General features: G+C 39.0%; 2 protein-coding genes across 4 annotated transcripts in view; both read left to right on the top strand.

The window, feature by feature from the left end:
* LOC127416295 (protein dispatched homolog 1-like) overlaps nt 1-20,787 on the top strand; it is a 77,859-nt gene that overhangs the window by 48,233 nt on the left and 8,839 nt on the right. For all 3 annotated transcript variants that reach the window (XM_051655562.1, XM_051655561.1, XM_051655563.1), the window contains exon 2: nt 6,560-7,115. In XM_051655562.1, coding sequence (XP_051511522.1) covers nt 6,607-7,115 — 509 coding nt within the window. In that variant the 5' untranslated portion in view covers nt 6,560-6,606. The remainder of the gene's footprint in view (nt 1-6,559; nt 7,116-20,787) is intronic.
* Nucleotides 1-20,787, top strand: part of LOC127416300 (RNA-binding protein 25-like) — a 204,042-nt gene that overhangs the window by 17,566 nt on the left and 165,689 nt on the right. The window lies entirely within an intron of this gene.

The raw sequence follows: 20,787 nt of genomic DNA on the forward strand, positions 1-20,787 counted from the left end.
TTTTTATTTTTTTTACTTTGACTATGTTTGTCAAGTTTAAAATGAAGAGAAAATTATATAAGATGAAGAAGTTTTCATTTATAAAGTATTTAATTCACTGACTCAAAATTACACATTGCGACATGGCTTAATTTGAATACATTTTTATTGATTTTTTTTCAGACAAATTTTACTATATTGTGATGTATATCGTTATTGTGATGTAAAATTACTCATATCGTGATATAGGATTTTGGTCATATCGCCCACCCATACATGGGGGCATTAAATATGGTCATTCACAGCATTGCAGATGTTTTTACTGGGTTTCCCTTTTCAGAAAGCTCTCTCTATCCGTTTGCTTTTTTAAATGGATGCGGTTCAACTGTGTACACAACCAGATTTGTTGGTGTTAGCAAAAGTTTTGGATACTGGATTTAGTTTGTGCACAAACACAGGACAGAGGGGAAATCTGCTCACTTTTAAATGAAATGAGATCTTTCATGATCCTGGACCCATAAGTGTTTTTTTTCCCTAAAACTTTTGGCATGTGTGCCGGAGACAATCTTCCTTTCCAGTAGAGTTTTGCAGGTCTCCACCTGTCATGTTGGTGAACGTTGGTGATTTACTTCACAGAAAGCGTTGACCCTGGCGTCAGTCTATATGTCTGGGCAGAGTTCCAATATCACAACCATGCATTTATCCAGTATCTTTTTTTGAAGTGCACGCCATGGCATATCACAGTTAAATATCCAATGAAACATTTAAAATCGCAGAGGCAGCCCATGTCATTGCTTTGAAACAATTTCCTGGCCATGAGGGCTGAAATTCAAGCTCACCGTAAAATATTGACTCCGCTGTCTGCTCAGTGTGTTCGAACCTGCTCTTTTCAATCAGACGACTCTTTTGAAAGTTGCTTTGTTCACAGAGCTGTTCTTTGTGAGTTTACAATATAGGGCTGAGAATCTAATGCAGAACTGGTTTGACTCACTGACATACTCGTTAATTTAATGGTTAAAGGATTACTGTGGAAAAGAGGTGCATAAAAAAAAAGTTTTTTTCATTATAGTTCCAAAAAAAACATGTCATATGTGTATTGCCGTATAAATAATTGCAAGTAACACATTAAATAATTGCATTTAATTGTCTGTTTTATGGCTTTTTCATGATAATGATGATTAGCAGAGTTGGCAGAGCCAAGAATCATCCATGCGATTATCTAATCAACCAATCGTTTGGCAGCAGTGCATAAAATCATGCAGATACGGGTCAGGAGCTTCAGTTAATGTTCACATCAACCATCAGAATGGGGAAAAAATGTGATCTCAGTGATTTGGACAGTGGCATGATTGTTGGTGCCAGACGGGCTGGTTTGAGTATTTCTGGGATTTTCACATGCAACAGTCTCTTGAATTTACTCCGAATGGTGCCAAAAACAAAAAACATCCAGTGAGCGGCAGTTCTGTGGACGGAAACACCTTGTTGATGAGAGAGGTCAACAGAAATATGCAATATAAAAATTACAAAAATACATTTAATTAATAATTTCTGTAGCATTAAAGTTATACAGTAATAGATAGATGGACACTAAACAAATTAATATGTTAATTACTGTGCTATGAAATCGGCACATTTTAAACAACTTGAGATGATTTTACATTTAATGGGGAACTATGTAGTAACTTGTAATTATAGTGGCTTTAAAACATATTTGTGAATAGATAGACTATTTACTCAAATTACAATAAGTGACAGCTTGTGCATTTCTGTGACTGGGGCAAAAGAAATGAGAAAACTGTGGCACACACTCTTAGGCAACCTGGAAACTACAGAAATGTTATAAATTCATGAAGTCATGAATATTAGTAAACATGTTACAGTAACAACACCGGACAATGTAGATACATCGCGAATGGTTAACACATGAGTAATGTCAGATTCATACGACCATGACAAGCAATATAAGTTTCAACAACCCTACCTGACAACAGTTACAGTTAACAGATAAACATCCAAGCCAGGGATTTTGCTCAAAATTCGACCCGACAGCTCAAAATACAAATAATTTTTTAGGTTTATCGTAGTGAATAGGGGTAATGTAAGGACATTGTTTTGGACACTGATTTGTTATGTACTCAGTCGATACAAAAAACAAAAATACAATACCAAAAAAAATCATCCATAATGTAGTTTTAAGGGACTGAATTGTTAAAGGAATAGTTTACTCAAAAATTTAATTGACTTACTCTCATGTTGCTCCAAACCTAAATTACTGTCTTTTAGGGATGGGCATTTACGAGTAATTTTGAAGTCGAGTCCTCTAATCCACTCTCTAAATCCTCCAGTCCAATAAAAAAATGAGTCCTCAATTAAAGTTGACACAATTTTGTTTTATTCACAAACATTTCCAAGAACTGTTTTAAAATAAGATAACTTAAACTAAGTTTCCCATAACTTTCGTTTGGGAAAAAAATTAAATGAACATTATGCATAAATAAAAATGGGGAAAACAGATTTTAAAAAACATCTGCACTCACCTGGAGCTTACATAGAAACCAACACTGACGGCATGAGGGTAATGCACATACATAAACTCTGAGTCTACATAAAGACCATCACATTTTTATCATTTCACGTGTTATTATTCAGAACAACAAATGGTGAAAGTTGGCTTTTTATTAAATGAACTCTGCTGGTGTTCAGAGATTTAACAAATAAACACACATACAAATGGTCTGATAAGTTTCTTGCACTTTCTCTCACCACTTAGCTGATTCTCATCAGTTGGCTTGCATTGCTCCAACAAGAATTGAATACCAATGGAGTAGAATTCAATAAGAATCAAAATATTGCAAGTATTGGGGGCCTGGGTAGCTCAGCGAGTAAAGTCACTGACTACCACACCTTGAGTCGTGAGTTCAAATCCAGGGCGTGCTGAGTGACTCCAGCCAGGCTTCCTAAGCAACCAAATTGGCCCGGTTGCTAGGGTGGGTAGAGTCACATTGGGGTAACCTCCTCGTGGTCGCTATAATGTGGTTCACGCTCTCGGTGGGGCGCATGGTGAGTTGTGCGTGGATGCCGCGGAGAATAGCGTGAAGCCTCCACACGCGCTATGTCTCTGCGGTAACGCGCTCAACAAGCCACGTGATAAGATGTGCGGAGTGACTGTCTCAGACGCGGAGGCAACTGAGATTCATCCTCCGCCACCCAGATTGAGGCGAGTCACTATGCCACCACGAGGACCTAGAGCGCATTGGGAATTGGGCTGCCAAACTGGGGAGAAAAGGGGAGAAAAACATTGCAAGTATTGCCACACTTGGCTTTTCTTGAAAGCATAGATGCCATTATATCTTCTTCTCTCATCCAACACTTCAACAACACATATCCACAGTGCACCACCAGTAGACTCAGTTGTAACTGCGAGATTTAGTGAGAGATTCAAAGGGAAAGTACACTGTAATTCAGCACTGCTCACAGCAGGCAAATGTGAAATTGAAATTAAAGGAAAATTAAATTGCATTATTCGAGTAGCATTTTTTTTTTATTTTTTTTTTATTTTTATTTTTTTTTTCACCCAGTTTGGAATGCCCAATTCCCAGTGCGCTTTTAAGTCCTCGTGGTGGCGTAGTGATTCGCCTCAATCCGGGTGGCGGAGGATGAATCCCAGTCGCCTCCGCGTCTGAGACCGTCAACCCGTGCATCTTATCACGTGGCTTGTTGAGCGCGTTGCCACGGAGACATAGAGCATGTGGAGGCTTCACGCCATCCACCGCGGCATCCACGCTCAACTCACCATGCGCCCCACTGGGAACGAACCACATTATAGCGACCACGAGGAGGTTACCCCATGTGACTCTACCCACCCTAGCAACCACGCCAATTTGGTTGCTTAGGAGACCTGGCTGGAGTCACTCAGCACACCCTGAGATTCGAACTAGCGAACTAGCGAACTCCAGGGGTGGTAGCCAGCGTCTTTTACCACTGAGCTACCCAGGCCCTCGAGTAGCATTTTTAATACTTGACTAGCTTTGCAGAACGATTGCTCCATTAGTCGGATACTCGTGCACATTCCTACTTCCGTCAAACACGAAAGAAAAATCATTAAAAAAATCTTCTTGCCGTTGTTTGCAGGGGTTGATCCATAGGAATGTCCTAAAATATCAATACTTCGATTATTGATTGACACTTTATTTTCAAGGTACGTTTATGAGGCATCGATATATTAACATAAGTTGACATTTAAATTAGAGGCCTAATTTGTGTGCTTTCCAAATCACTGTCAGTTGGTTTTCCATTTAATGTAGTCTGGTGTAGTAGCTTTGGGAGACCACAAGGGGGTTATATAGGACAAGGCACAGGTATCACACACAGGATGCGTCGATGCAGTGCAGGTGGCAGTCCAAAGTTGTGAATCTAGTCATCATACACACAAAAGTTACAAAGGTATTTGTTTTTCTGTAAAAAAAAAAAAAAAGCCAAGTCTCACACCCCACACCCAATCTGACCTCCTGTGATCCCCCTCCTCCCCCATCCTGCTACTCAACCTGCACTTAGGATATGTGAAGAGGCTGTGTGCCGGGTCTTCCGGAAAAAGAAGACAAAGATACCATCAGGCCCCGATGGCATTTCACCCATCTTTTTAAAAGCCTGTGCTGACCAGCAGGCCCCCATCTTCACAAAGATCTTCAAAAGATCACTGGAGCAGTGTGAAGTTCCCTGCTGCTTCAAATGATCCACCATCATCCCCGTCCCACAGGACTTAATGACTACTGAACTGTTGCTCTGACATCTGTGGTCATGAAGTCCTTTAAGAGACTGGTGTTGGCCCACCTGAAGGACATCACTGGACCCTTTCTGGACCCCCTTCAATTTGCTTATTGAGCAAACAGGTCTGTGGATGATGCAGTCAACATGGGATTGCATCATATCCTGCAACATCTGAAAAGACCAGGGACATATGCAAGGATCCTTTTTGTGGACTTCATTTTGGTTTTCAACACCATCATCCCAGCTGTTCTCCAGACTAAATTAAACCAACTCTTTGTTCCCACGTGGATCACCAGCTTTCTGATGGACTGGCAGCAGCTAGTGAGACTGGAGAAATTCACTTCTAACACATGTATGATCAGCACTGGCGCCCCCCAGGGATGTGTGCTCTCCCCACTACTCTTTCCCCTGTACACAAATGACTGCACGGCAAAGACTCCTCTGTCAAGCTCCTAAAGTTTGCAAATGACACTGCTGTCATCGGCCTCATGCAAGATGCCGATGAGTCTGCATACCAAAGGGAGGTTGAACAGCTGGCTGTCTGGTGCAACCAAAACAACCTGGAGCTGAATACGCTTCCCCCCCCACCCCCCGCATCATTCTGAACAGCACTGTGGCAGCATTGGAGTCATTCAGGACCTGAAGTGGGAGACCCACATTGACTCCATTGTGAGAAAGGCCCAGCAGCAATTCTAATTCCTTCACCAGTTGAGGAAGTTCAACCTGCCACATGCACTGCTGATACAGTTTTACTCAGCAGTCATTGAGTCTGTCGTCTGCACTTCAATAACTGTCTGGTTTGGTTCAGCTATGAAATCAGATATCAGAAAACTACAAAGGACAGTTCAGACTGCTGAGTGGATTATTGGTTCTCACCTTCCCACCCTCCAAGAACTATACACTTCCAGAGTGAGTAAAAGGGCTGGAAAAATCACCCTGGTCCCCACTCACCCAGCCCACTACCTTTTTGAACTGTTGCCTTCTGGCCGGCGCTACAGAGCACTGAGCACCAGAACAGGCAGGCACAGGAACAGCTTTTTCCCTCAGGAAAAATCTCATGAATAGTTAAAACTGGCCATTGAGCAATAATTATGTGCAATAACAAGCTTAGTCAATTATATTTATTTAACATATCCTACCTCTTCTGCACATTACATTCCCTTGCACTGTATATAACAGATTGTATTTGTATATACGTATATTTTTGTGTCTTATTGTGTATTTTTATATCAACTTTTATATTCTATTCACTTATTTTTATTCTTTATTCTATTTTTTATTATTTCTGTCTTGTTGTTGTATTGTTTGTGCACTGGAAGCTTCTGTCACCAAGTCAAATTCCTTGTATGTGTAAGCATACTTGGCAATAAAGCTGATTCTGATTCTATATCATCCAGTGATGGCTAGAGTAAATGATCTATGTCCTTTGATAATGATTTGGGTTGAATTTAATGTAAAAAGAGTTATGAGTTGTGCTCAGTGGCGCTGCAGAATTTTGAGCAGCCTCCGAAGTCGTAGCTGTGCGCTGTCGACAGATGACAAGCTGCGGTGTGCGTATCTTCAAAGAAAATATTTTTTAGAATTTTCGAACACTTGCCATGTCATCCGCCAGACAAATCTGGTGTGCAACACCATTTAATTTACCCTGCCGCTCACACTTTACCAAAGTTGTGTTGAGAAATATGTATGAAGAGACAGATTTAAAAATTTAAAATTTTCTGATTATTGATGCATGAAAAAGGAGTCAATCCCTAGCCATCTTGGGATTCAGAGCCATCTCGATGAATGACCACGATTGTGTGTTTGTTTACAGAGTAAAGAACTGAGCAGCTTGCTGTCAGTCCACAGGCAGGAAGGATAATGGCCCTGAGTGAGGGGTCCGATGACCTCCGGACCCTCAGCAATGGTGGACCCTCAACAGGTGCCAGCGAAAAAAGTTACCCAAACACCAACGAAAACTCGGAGGAAGACCTGGGAGTGTCTCCATCCAAAAGGGTCCCCGCACATCCTGATGATGAACAAATCCAGCCGCAGTGGTCGGGTCGAAACGGTGGGCTTAAAACGAATGGAACTGTACGTCAGTCGTCATCATGCTCCACCTCTTCCTCGTCCTCAATGCATGGCACAGACTCTCAGCGGCTAGCCGTACTGTTACCCAACTCTCTGCCACCCCATTGTTGCGCTTGCTGCACCCTGTGCCAGCCCATCTGCTGCAACGGGAACCAGCAGGATTGTGCCCTCTTTCAGAGCGCTGTGCCATCCGCAGCGCTTCCCATGGGCTTGTGTGGCGTGCAAGGCATCCGCTGTTTCTGCATGCAGCACCAATGGCAGGAGCATCTGCAGAACCAACCCAATATGACCACACTGAGGTGAGCATTTAAATTAATGTAATATTCCAGGTTCAATACAAGTTAAGCTGAATCAACAGCATTTGTGGTATAATGTTGATTACCACAAAGTACATTTTGACTTCCCCCTCGTTTTTTTAAAAAAAAAGCAAAAATCTGGGCTTCCATTGAGGCACTTACAATGAAAGTAAATGGGGCCAATCCGTGAATGTTAAAATACTCACTATTTTATAAGTAGAGCCACAAGATGGTAATAGGGATCTCGCCCAGGGCACTAAAGTGGTCAGAAACGGTCCTGGCCAAACATGATACAGTGAAAGCGATACAATACTTCCATGTTAAGAGTTTTTGTCCTAACTAGGGATGTGCGGAATGACTAATTTCACTGACGTTTAAATGGAAATTTTAAACTCGACTAGTCTAAAAAGAAACCAACTTTCAGAAAACAGTAAAAAAAAAAAAAAAAAAAAAAAGATTTTGTTTATGTGACCCATTTAAAATACTTCTCTATTCCCAATCTGACGCTAAATTCTGCTGAAAAGTTGCATTTATCTGCGACGTGCTCACCTTTAATTATGATCATTGAACATTAATTATAGAACATGACAAGCATTCACTAAATCAACGTTAGCGAATACAGGTTTATTTAATGAACTCAATTGAATGAATAGTGTAGGACCAATAGCGCAACCCTAATAGCCTGTTCTAAACGGAATTCACCAAGTAAAAGTAACTTAACATATTAAAACAGTCAGGACATTGTTGAAAATAATTAGCAGGTAGGCTAAGCCAAATCTACGAGAGAGAAAAAAAATAGCTAAAAAAGTTGCGCGTATTTCATAACGTGCAGTCGTGCATTAGCCATTGATCTAATATGACAGCTGTTCGGTAAAGAACGTTAACCAATAACAATTATGATGTAAAATAAATAAATAGGCCTGTGATGTAGCCTACAATAAACCTAATTTATTCTAAACATGAAGTGCACACAGAATAAAAGATAGTTTAACCCGTTAAGCAGTCGGCACCTCATTAAAAATAGCCTTCTTAATCAGCAGATAAATGTTTTTTATTTTTGATGAGCAAAATTAGCACGTACTTTCACATTGGTCCGGTGAAAGACGGGACTTGACTCGCCTGAGGTGACTATCCTGCGCTTGAGAAAGCCCAATCGGCGGGGAATTAACTTATAAGCACGCATAGATTTAAAGAAGACTCAGATGTGAAAACAAACATAGGGACTTTCAAACATTTCGGAAATCTGCTTGCCACACCACCACCGAAGTGATTTCATAGCTACTTTGCTGAGTTTTCTTGTCTAGCGAGAGGTCATTTTCCTGTGCGCACCGCGAGGGAGAGAGGGAAGGACGACGCGCAGCCTGAGGTGAAATGCTACTTTGTATATGTTCCAGATATCCTCTTTTTTTAAATAATATTTGTATTATTAATTATATTTAAAATGTGTAACATTAATATGATAGTAATTTAAGTGCAGCCTCGGTAAAAATATAAAGCCAAACGTAAATGTGTAAAAATGTTGAATAGTTTAATGGGGGGAAATATTAACCGACTAGTAATTCCAGTGTCGACTAGCAGCATCAGAACTGTTTAGTCGACTAGTCTCACACAACCCTAGTCCTAACCCATTGTGACAAGTGATGCACTTCAAATAGGGCTGAACGTATTGGGCAAAAAATCGAATTGCGATTTTTTTTTTTTTTTTTTTTTTTTTTTTTTTTTTTTTTTTTTTATTGCGATTTGATTTGCGATATGATTAATTTTTTTTTTTTTTTTTTTTTACTAGTTAATGTTTCGTTTTGACCAAAATTAAATAATGGGCAAACATGCTCTATACTATACCGTGAAACATAGAGGGGAATAATCACCTTCACATTTTATCTGTTCACTGTGTACCTGTTATGTCGACTTTGTGATAGGGTCAGAGTCCCTTTTTCATCATTATTTTTTGGAGCCCAATAATAAGTTATTATTAAGAAATTAGATAACACTTTACAGTAAGGTTCCATTTGTTGACGTTAGTTACAAACATTAGTTAACATGAACTAACAATAAACAATACCTGTAAAGCATTTGATAAACATAGCATTATCAGCTTATATTAATACATTTTTCAAATCAAAAGTTGTATTTGTTAACATTAGTTAATGCACTATGAACTAACATGAACTAACAATCAACAATGGTATTTTTATTAGCTAACATTAGCAACGATTAATAAATGCTGTAAATATATATATTGTCCATTGTTTGTTCATGATAACTAATGCATTAACTAATGTTAACAAATGGAACCTTATAGTGATTATGGAAATTTATTTTGAATATTATTATTATTATTATTATTATTATAAAACAGTAGCATATTTATGTACTAATTTCATGTACTAATTAACTTTTGCATGCAGCATAGCTAGGCAGTTCGGTTAAACCCTTAAGCCTTTTTTGTAGTAGAGTTCACAATGGCCTTTCACTGCAGAAAAATGCTCTTTTGTCCTCAAACAATATGGGGTGTTGTTATGTTATGAGGTATTGTTAGATTTGGATAGTAACTTTTAGCACCCACGCATATTTGGAACTCAGAAAATGTGCAATTAGTGAATCTACAGTGCTGTAAATATAACGCGCGCTCAGCTCATTAGCCTTACGCGTGCTTTGAGTGTGTGTAATACACTATAGAGAACAGATCTGCGCACATACACAACCGGTCAAAAGTTTTGAAACACTCTATTATAATTTTTTTTTTTTTTTTTTTTTCACATTTTAGAATAATAGTAAAGTCATTAAAACTATGGAATAACATAAATGGAACTATGGGAATTATGTTGTGACTAAACAAAATCCAACATAAATCAAAACTGTGTTATATTTTATCATCTTCAAAGTAGTCACCCTTTGTCTAGAATTTGCAGACATGTACTCTTGACATTTTCTCAACCAACTTCTTGAGGTATCACCCTGGGATGCTTTTTAAACAGTATTGAAGGAGTTCCCATCTATGTTGGGCACTTATTGGCTGCTTTTCTTTATTATTTGGTCCAAGTCATCAATTTTAAAAACTTTTATTTTTTTTTAAATAAATGTTATTTTTATAATGAAATAAATTAATATGGTGGCACAATTATATTTTTGTCTACAAAACTAATTTCAAACATTTAAGCATACGCCTTCAGATCAAAAGATTTTTAAGATCATGAGAAACATTTCAGTAGTGTTTCAAAACTTTTGACCGGTAGTGTACATTAAGCGCATCGAGAAGCATGCAGACTATTTATTTAATAAAATCGCAGCCTTTGCGATTTGATAAACGCACTACGTTATATCGCAATTGCGATTTTTTTTTTTCTTTTTTCCCGATTAATCGTTCAGCCCTGGCCTAAAAAAATGAATCATCAATTCGTTTCGGTTTTCATTGCGCAAGATAGCCCCGCCCACCACAAAAGGTCATTGGTCCAAAATCCACTTTCAGTAAGGACAAAAAGATTATGCGAGTAAAAGATTGGCTTGACTTGTTCCGTGTAATGTGTGTCCAAAGATGAGATCTAGTAACACGTCTAATCACACATTGCACGAATGAGGCAAAAACAACTGTGCACTTCTCTCTCGTTAATGTGCGATGCGCTCATTCAACCATCAACATTTGCTCACGGTACAGCCATCGTTCAAATTAAACAAACAAAAAACGAAATGTAGTCATTTAGGGGGGCCTGGGTAGCTCAGCGAGTAAAGACGCTGACTACCACCCCTGGAGTCGCGAGTTCGAATCAAGGGCGTGCTGAGTAACTCCAGCCAGACCTCCTTAGCAACCAAATTGGCCCGGTTGCTAGGGAGGGTAGAGTCACATGGGTGAACCTCCTCGTGGTCGCCATTATGTGGTTCTCGCTCTCGGTGGGGCACATGGTGAGTTGAGCGTGGATGCCGTGGAGAATAGCGTGAAGCCTCCACACGTGCTACATCTCCGCAGTAACACGCTCAACAAGCCACGTGATAAGATGCGCAGACTGACGATCTCAGACGCGGAGGCAGCTGAGATTCGTCCTCCGCCACCTGGATTGAGGCGAGTCACTACGCCACCACGAGGACCTAGAGCGCATTGGGAATTGGGCAATAAGTAAGTGTTGAGAAAAAAAAGAAAAAAAACATATCGATATTTTTTCCCACCTCTACTAATGACACTCTCTTTGTCTTAAGCAGTCTTATAGACCAAATAAAAAGCTCATTAAAATCAAAGCAATATTCATGATTCATCATTCGTCATCACAAATATATTGTGAATAGAGGTAGACCCATATATCGGTTTTACTGACTAATCGGCAATGTTAGTTGGTTTTTTAAATGATCCGTTTTTTTATTTTTATTTTAAAACCTATCAGCCGATTAATCGCTTATCCACCACCTTAGTTGTCGGTATCAGTCAAATCCACTATTGGTTGACCTCTAATTGTGAATATGCTACACTATGATTTTGTTGCTTTAGCGAATAATGGAATGGGAAAAAAATATGTAAAATTTGAGTTGCGCCTTGCTTAAATGCTCCATAAATGCTGCCATTTGTTCTGTCGCAGCTATGGAACGAGTCGTACACATACTCTACAATAATTTTAGTCTCTGACCAGCGTTTTTTTCCAGCCTGGCTTTAGTGTTCTTGGATTGTGATGAACGCTTGAAAGTTTGCTGTCTGCTCCAAACAGAAACTCATGCAGTCAAGCGGAACCGTTTGCTTTCCAAACCCCCTCGGTACTATAATGATCTACCATACTGCCATTCCACTTAGCTGAACATGGCTTCTGGCAGCTCAGCTGCGCTGTACTACTCGCCAAAGGACGTTTTTTTTCCAGACAAAATTGAGCAGTTGTGCCTATATAATGGTCAACAGTCTTGTGCTGGGAATAGACACAGGCTACAATGGGCTTTTGAGAGGTCATATCAGGTTATGTGCAATATTGAATGTTAAATATTAAAGTTCCAGGAAAAAAATGGTTGTTTTTGTAATTGTTCATCAAAAATACACATCTGGAATGAAGTTCCTTTTTGTCTGGCATCTCCTAGGGCTAGGCCATGTGGGCCACTGGGTAATGTTAAAGGAATATTCTGGGTTCAAAACATGTTAAGCTCAATCGACAGCATTTGTCAACAACAACAAAAAAAGTACAAATGGAGGTTTCAGTGAGACACTTACAATGGAAGTGAATGGGGCCAATATTTGGAAGATTTTAAAGGCAGAAATGTAAGACTTATAATTGTATTAAACCACTTGCATTAATTCTTCTGTTAAAACGTGTATTGTTTGAGCCGTAAAATTGTTTAAATCACCATTTACAGTAGTTTTAGGGTTTACGGTGTTACGTCGTCATGGTAACGAAGTTATAAAATTGGATATTTCCTCTTGTGGATGATGACTATACTGAAATAGTTCACAGCGTTTACAGACTTTTTGCTTTTATTTTATAGAAAAGTAGGGACAAGTTGAAATTACTTTTTGTGCTGCTCAACATTATTGAGTTTAACTTATTTCAAACCCGGAATATTCCTTTAGCCAATAGACAAATAGCTATTTATGTGGAGATTTTCTCTTGTCAGTACCATAATCCCTGATCCACCTTCGAACTGTTGTGTTTCTGTAATGGGTGTGTTCAAAGACAAAGCAGTATTTTGAACAAGGAGAACCAAAAGAGGATTTTTGTTAAGTGTTTGCCCTGCTTTGATTAATGGATTTTGCAAGTAATATTAGATGTGTGTTTATGAGATGTGTAATAGCATGTGGACACGATAGCATGAGAAGTATGGTCTGATTTTATGGTGCTGTTTTTTTACCATTTTGGACCTTGACAGCCTCCATCTTGGTTTACTTTTTAATTGTACAAAAAAAGAGTGGCCTCAAAAGTTAAGAAAGTTCAAGAAAGAAAGGCATGCGAGTTAACTCTCCCTTTAAGACACTGTTGATGCATCCCTGCTCTTCGTGTATAACTCGGTCCGAGCATGAGAAACCCGTGGAGTCTGTGAAGATGCCCAGAGCAGATCAAAGGTCACCTGATCCCATAAACCACGATTAAAGACTCAAAGCAACCAGAACCCCGTCATAACCTCAAATTAGACCGATGTCTAGCGCTCTTATTCTGGTTTACTAAACAGAATGGAGACTGTAGAAGGTTGAGGGAACAGCTGGAATGTATTAACCTGATGTAGGACTGTTTGTTTTTTATACTCGTTAAAGCTATTTATTGCAGTTATTATTATCAAGATCAAAAAGACAAATTACGTGACTTTAGGAGAATCTCGGCAGCAATTGCACTAGACAGTTTTCAATTCGCTGCTTGTAAATGTTTTATCTGAAACCATGGTGGCACAAACAGTAGTGCCAGGGTCCATCACAATGGCTTATCATTGAATGTATAGCGCTTACATAATCTTTAGTAGTGCTTACTAAGGCAAGCGTCATTATTGCTCATACTTCGGTCCGAAACATACTCATCACAATTTACACAAGCTTGGCTTCGTTAGTTGTTGCATACTGAAATGTGTCAGACAGAATTCAGAACACAAGTATGCGTTGCGTCCAGCCTAATGAAAATGATGTGACTGCCGACATATTTGCAAAGTGATATTACGTGGTTCCTTGCACGTGTTGCGGCAGTTCCAAAGTTGAATGTCCACTGTGTGGCGCAAATGAACAAAAACTGACTTCCCTATCCTAAACCTTAAACCTACACCTAACCGATAGTGCCATAAAAAGCAACCGTGTCATTTCGTGGTGCTTCTATGACACTGTGGGCTCACATGCTCTTCAGGACTCATACCCCGGTCCTTTACATCACAAGTGCAATGCTCTATCAGTCGAGCTACCGCACAATTTGTTCACACTCGAACAAGCTTGGAAATGTAGTTGGTAAAGTAATGCAAACATTCAAATAAGTCATGCACTATAGTAAAAGTGTTTAGATGTCATAAGATAGCATTGTGTGAGGAACAGAGCATGAAATTTCAATCAGATTTAAAGGGGTGGTGTAAACCTTTTGATAATCCGTTCAACGGGAAAGTATTAGCCATGTACACACTTAATCAGATCTTTCTGCGCATTACAGACGTGCCATTGACGTCATGACGTTTCATGCACGCCAAAGTAGCTCTAGCTGAAGAAATGGTATGCGGGAATCAAAATTGGTACTATGTTCTTGCTAAACATTTTGAAAGATTTAAAAATATCTGAAAGACTAGACGGTCGCAAATCGCGTAATACCACTTTGTTCAAGCAAGTGTTCGAGAAACTGCAAGAAGCAGGAAATGGGTCAATAGACCAAATCAAAAGCCTCAATCAAAAAAAGTGACCGTATAATCGTAGGTATTGTTGAAGAAGCGCCTCTAGTGTTCAGTTCATTTCACTCACGCACATTCAAGCGCTCTAGCCTTTCAAAGTATACTCTTTTGACCGCGAGCCTGTACGGACGCATTAGACACATGCGCGTTACGACTGTTTTGGAAACTCTTGCCGACAGCGCGCAAAGACGCGGACTGTCCACGTGTCTAAAAAAAACTAGGCTGCACTCGGACAGTCTGCGCATATTGTACTGGTAACAAAATGTTTCTCTGTTAAGAACTCAGATTTCATCTGTCTTTCCATCTCTAAGTGTCTTACCCTCTTACCTGTATCTGCTAATTTCCTGTCCTCTCATTTAATTTCCTCTCTTCCTTGTTGTGTTTTCCTGTCTCACAGTAGAGCCGAACTTTCTCTCTACCTCTCAAATCACATGCCCGCTCTTTGAAGGTAGAGCTTGTGAAATTGTTTTTTCTGCACGTGTCTACGTGTTTAGACTCATGGGAAATGTAATAGTACTGTCTGGCTTTGACGGTCTCGGGTCATAAACTGAATGTTTTTCATACTGTGACCTGAAAATGATCATGGATTAATATGGGTAGGTGACATAATGTGTCCAAAGACAAAAAAATAAAATAAAAATCAACATCAGAATTTTAGGCTCAAATGTTTATAAATGAATCTTAGATCCTGTACTGATTACTAACTGGTTACCATTATTTTTTAAACTCCGTTAAATCTAAATAGGAATTTTGTGTTTGAGTTTTTTTGTTTTTTTGTCCAGAAAAAGGTAGATTTCGCAGGGTTGCACAGACTCATATATGCTGTTTGCTAAAGCTACATCTGGATGTCGTACGCAAACAAAGCGCTCGGCCTGGGGTGTGCTGCTCGCTAAATGAGTTTGGCTCATGTCTACACATGCTTGATATCAAAGCAGTCAATGTCTATTCACACACACATTTCAAAAGATGAATGAAAGGATTCTTGAGACTTGTGGCCAAATTGCTTGTGATTTCGGATGGTAGTTATCTAGTCCACCACACAAATGTTAATGTCATTACAATATTGATAAAGTAGAGAACTGCTAGTGCTCAAATTGATAATACAATAGTATGTCATACTTTGCTAAATGTTTGTCCTTTTAGAAACAGCAATGAACACATTTTATGTTTATCTATGTAATCTAATTTTCTAGCTTTTTTGGTAACACTTGAGAAAGCTTTCATTAGTCATTAACTCCAAAATTAATTTATTTTTGTTAAACGGTTACATCACACAATTTAATTTGAATTTTGTTATGAAATGGAAATGCATAAATCTTAAAAATAGGGTAAAAAAAAAAAATTTATTTTAATTTTTTTAGTGTACGAGTATTTAAATAAATATATTAATTAAAGTTTTATGACATTTATAACTATTAACTTCTCTCTCTCTCTCTCTCTCTCTCTCTCTCTCTCTCTCTCTCATATATATATATATATATATAATTTTAGCAATTTTAACAGTCTCAGAAGGCAGCTAACTAGACAAAACACTGCAACATTATTATTAACGTAACATTAACAAACATTGTTACATTTAGCTTTTTGGGGGGGGATTTTCTCCCCCTTTCTCCCCAGTTTGGAATGCCCAATTCCCAATGCGCTCTAAGTCCTCGTGGTGGCGTAGTGACTCGCCTCAATCTGGGTGGCGGAGGACAAATCTCAGTTGCCTTCGCGTCTGAAACCGTAAATCTTATCATGTGGCTTGTTGAGCACGTTACCGTGGAGATGTAGCACATGTGGAGGCGTCACGCTATTTTCCGCAGCATCCATGCACAACTTACCATGCACCCCACGGAGAGCGAGAACCACATTATAGCGACCACGAGGAGGTTACCCCATGTGACTCTACCCTCCCTAGCAACCGGGCCAATTTGGTTGCTTAGGAAGCCTGACTGGAGTCACTCAGCACACCCTGGATTTGAACTTGTGACTCAAGGTGTGGTTGTCAGCGTCTTTACTTGCTGAGCTACCCAGCCCCCCATACATTTTGCATTTCTTAACATCAAAGATAGCATCTGTGGCTTGTTGTTTAATAATCCTTATTTCACAAATTGTTTTATTCTTTTTTGATAGCACTTTAGGGTGATTCTCACTGAACATGTTAAGAAAATGTCCTGGTCCTATTTTACTCTAAAACTTTTATTTTTTATTTTTTTTTGCATCTACATTGTGTATTTTCATGACAATTATGCACATTTCACCCCCGTGTGAAGGCTGCAGGATTATGACAAAAATCATAATCACCGATTATCACACTATGATACTAATTTCGATCAATAGAAGTTACATTGAATACGTGGCTGTTCAATGTCATGCCACATGAGAACTGTTAAACTGAATTACTTTGTCACTGTTATATGCTTCAGTAAATCAACTTCACATTGGCCTACTTAGTTGCCCAACAAAACTTACCTGTTATCCAGTTTTTTAATAAATTGTACGCTGGGGGGCCTGGGTAGCTCAGTGATAAAGATGCTGGCTACCACCCCTGGAGTCCGCTAGTTCGAATTCCAGGGTGTGCTGAGTGACTCCAGCCAGGTCTCCTAAGCAACAAAATTGGCCCGGTTGCTAGGGAGGGTAGAGTCATATGGGGTAACCTCCTCATGGTTGCTATAATGTGGTTCGTTCTCGGTGGGGCGCGTGGTGAGTTGAGCGTGGATGCCGCGGTGGATGACGTGAAGCCTACACACGCACCATGTCTCCGTGGCAACGCGCTCAACAAGCCACGTGATAAGATGCACGGATTGATGGTCTCAGACGCGGATGCAACTGGGATTCGTCCTCCACCACCTGGACGGAGGCAAATCACTATGTGACCACGAGGACTTAAAAGCACATTGTGAATTGGGCATTCCAAATTGGGTGAAAAAGGGAAAAAAATAATAATAATTGTACGCTGCAAAAACGCATTATATATGGAAAATGATGAAGCAACAGGAGTAGACTGCACTCTGTATTTGACAGCTTTTATGAGTATTTCATCGCTGCATCCGTAATCGTTGTCTCAGATACCTTTCCGGAAATTTATGCAGCCCTAGACTGCTGAAGATTTTAATTTTTTTTTTTGCCATTTTAAGTTGCACATAAATGCCAAGAAATATGCTAATTAGTGTGAAAACCTTAAGCTCCTGATTCCCAGGAATCATGATGTATCATATATTTCAGAGCATTCCATCGTTTGTGCCTGGCCGGATGTTTAGCTGCTGAATACTTGCGCTTGGAAACCGGTAGATAATCAAGACATGTCTTGGACAGCTTGTAACTACTGACCCCAGTGTTGAAATCTGCCTCCATGCCTGGAGTCCATATATCCATGCATGTCAAAGCAAAGAATGTGAAGATATCAGGAGCTGACCCTTTGACCTCATGGCACTCTTGAATTGAGCCTTCTCCATTTCTGCACTTGAACAGATACATGTGTGCTCATCAGTCACAGATTCAAATGTGTGTTTTGGGATTTTAGGCTTCAATACATTTAAAGGAAAGTTCCAGGTTTAATACAAGTTAAGCTCAATCGAAAGCATTTGTGGCATACTGTTGACTACCACAAAAAAGTGTAAACTTTTCCCACAATTACAGTGAGGCACTTACTGTACAATAGAAGTCAATAGGACCAATCTGTAAACATTAAAATACTCACTGTTTCAAAGTATAGACTCAAGACATAAACAATGTGTGTTAACATGATTTTAGTCTGATTAAAACACTCAATACACTAATGTTGTTGTCTTAACATTAATGTCTTAATGTTGATTACTGTAACAAAATAAAATAATCCACAGATCCCATCAATTGAGCTTAACTTAAATTGAGCCCTGAATATTCCTGTTAAAAGTGTAGGGTTAATTACAGCAACACAAAATAATTACTGTAAACATAATTTCAGCACCATTGCTAACCTCAACCTGATTCACAAAAATTCTAGTTAAATTGAGGATTTATGTACAGCATGGGACCGTGAGTGTTCTAATTTAATACACATTTTAATGACAAACATCATCAGCATAGCAACTTAAGTGAAACGTTGAAACACTTAAAAGTTTATAATTGGGGCATTTAGTGCTAAATTATAAAACTAGAGTTACGAAACCAAATTTAGCTGATTTTGTCTACACACAAAACAACAAAGTAACAACTTATAATAACTTTCATTAACATAACATTTCAGAATAGTATTTGATACGAAAAGAATTCTAAAAACATTTTGCGCCATGACTTTTTATTTATTTATTCATTTTTAATTCAAAACATTTGTGTTCCATGTTTACTTGTATCCCAGACTTTCTCAGACTCCACAAATGTGAACTACATTGACGTGAAGGCAATCTCTTGCTTCTGGTGTACTTTGGATTAATCTGAAAGTTTATAGATGTTTATAACTGAATGAAGAACATGTGAATATCAGTGCGATACAGAGCGATTTCTCTTCCGTAAAGTAGGCCATCACATTCCCCATACGGTTTGATCAAGTGTGCGAGTAATCAGCGTGGTTGACAGTAATTGTTCCTGCCTGAACTTGAAGTTTTTTTTAAAAAACATCTCTCTATCTTCAAGCCCCGCCCTGTTTTCCTGCCCCCTCATTGACCTCTGACCTACACTCCCTCAGCTCCCAGTTCACCCCATCAGAGCTCTGTTGTTTGAGATGCCATGTATTTTCTTTTTTAATTAACCTCTTGATCCATAAACGTTTCAGTCTTTTTCTTAGAACAACATTTATCCACAAAATGAGTTTTCGGTTTACAGATTATCGCACTGTCATCTGTTTGTGATGTTTAAAGTATTAGTCCTCATTAGTGGTGTGTGTAGTTGGGGTTAGAGATTTTTATTACATTTTTAAGCAATCAGACAAAAGTTGCACACATCCAAAAATGGAATAAACAAACATTTAAGTCGCATGAGGAAACTCCCAGATGCCTTTCAGGAGCTGTTGTACTCAAGTGAGACGATCCAAATATCTCATAAGTGTTATTCACTTTTGGATGGTCTCATACACGTCCCTGAATTCCACAGTCCCAGACATGGACCGTTTGCTGATAGCACACTTTATAAATCATCAGACTCTTTTTCTCTTGGCCTAGCTACGTTCTTACAGGAAGCAAAGGAAATCTGGTCCTCGTTATTTACTTTCGCGTTTGGTGATTTGATTATCGTCTGGCTGCATGTACTTTTCTCTTGATTGTACTGAAAGGATGTGCACCTCTTTGTTTTTAAAGTCTAATTTGACTCACCTAGTGCAGAATATGCAGATGCTTCAAAGCCCGCGTCGTTACAACATCTGGTTGCTGTGTTAACCCGTCCGCTGAACTTAAAAAGGGATTTACGGCCTCTCCAGAAGTCGCCCCGTGGTGAAAAATTCTTGGCAATGGCTTTTGTTCATCTGTGCCTCTAAGTGCCATAGCAACCACCAATTATAGCATTCCCTGGATTCCCTTTTAAGATGATGAGGATGAAAATTACAGCCACCTCTTGGCCTTGTGACCCTACTGCTCCCACCACTTGGTAACATTCGTTGAAGAGAACATTTTAATTGGTTGTCATTGTGGTTCTTCAGAGATGAGCTGCCTTATCATTTGTGACTGATTAGTTATTAGTGGTGTTTACTATAGAGAACAACAGTCTGGTTCCGTTAGAAAAATCCCATTCATTTTCTCCATTGATGAATTGAGTTTTAACGATTGTAAACCTATCATGAGCGCAGAGGTTGTTAATCGATGGTATACGCTTCTGTTGAAGCCGTCAGTCCGAATTATTTCAACTTCACAAAAAAACAAAATCATGTTTAATAGCGCAATTTGTGGTGAAGAATAGGACTGGATAAAAATATAGATTTTCAGAGATCATGCAAACTTTATTTGAATGATCTCGAAATCGACCAAGTTCGATCTTTTACTCTTTGCGCTACCGTGTACTATAGTGAGAGGCAATCCTAAAGACGGGATCCATGAAATACGTTTGTCATTGAATAATATCTCTTTTAATATCCTATCTGTTCGTTACAGTCAGTTGTTGGTCAAAAACAACAAAAAATAAACATTTAATTATAATCACGAATAGCACGGATGAGGTAAAGCCGTTTGAGTCCACTCTCGTTAACATGCACTTATTTACAGACATTCTTTACAGAACTGTTGGTTTTCTTAAAGAGACAGTACCGGTTTTTAGCACGTGTTCAACAAATCAATGTGAATACTTGTAAATAGTTCTAAATTATGCATGTAAACAATAAACATGCTACACAATATAATATATGCAGTATAATATAATATTTATTGATGGAATACATGGAATTGTTTATTTTTAAAAAGCTAAAATGTGGGGG

This window comes from Myxocyprinus asiaticus, chromosome 25, assembly GCF_019703515.2.
Source record: "Myxocyprinus asiaticus isolate MX2 ecotype Aquarium Trade chromosome 25, UBuf_Myxa_2, whole genome shotgun sequence".
NCBI lineage: Eukaryota > Metazoa > Chordata > Actinopteri > Cypriniformes > Catostomidae > Myxocyprinus > Myxocyprinus asiaticus.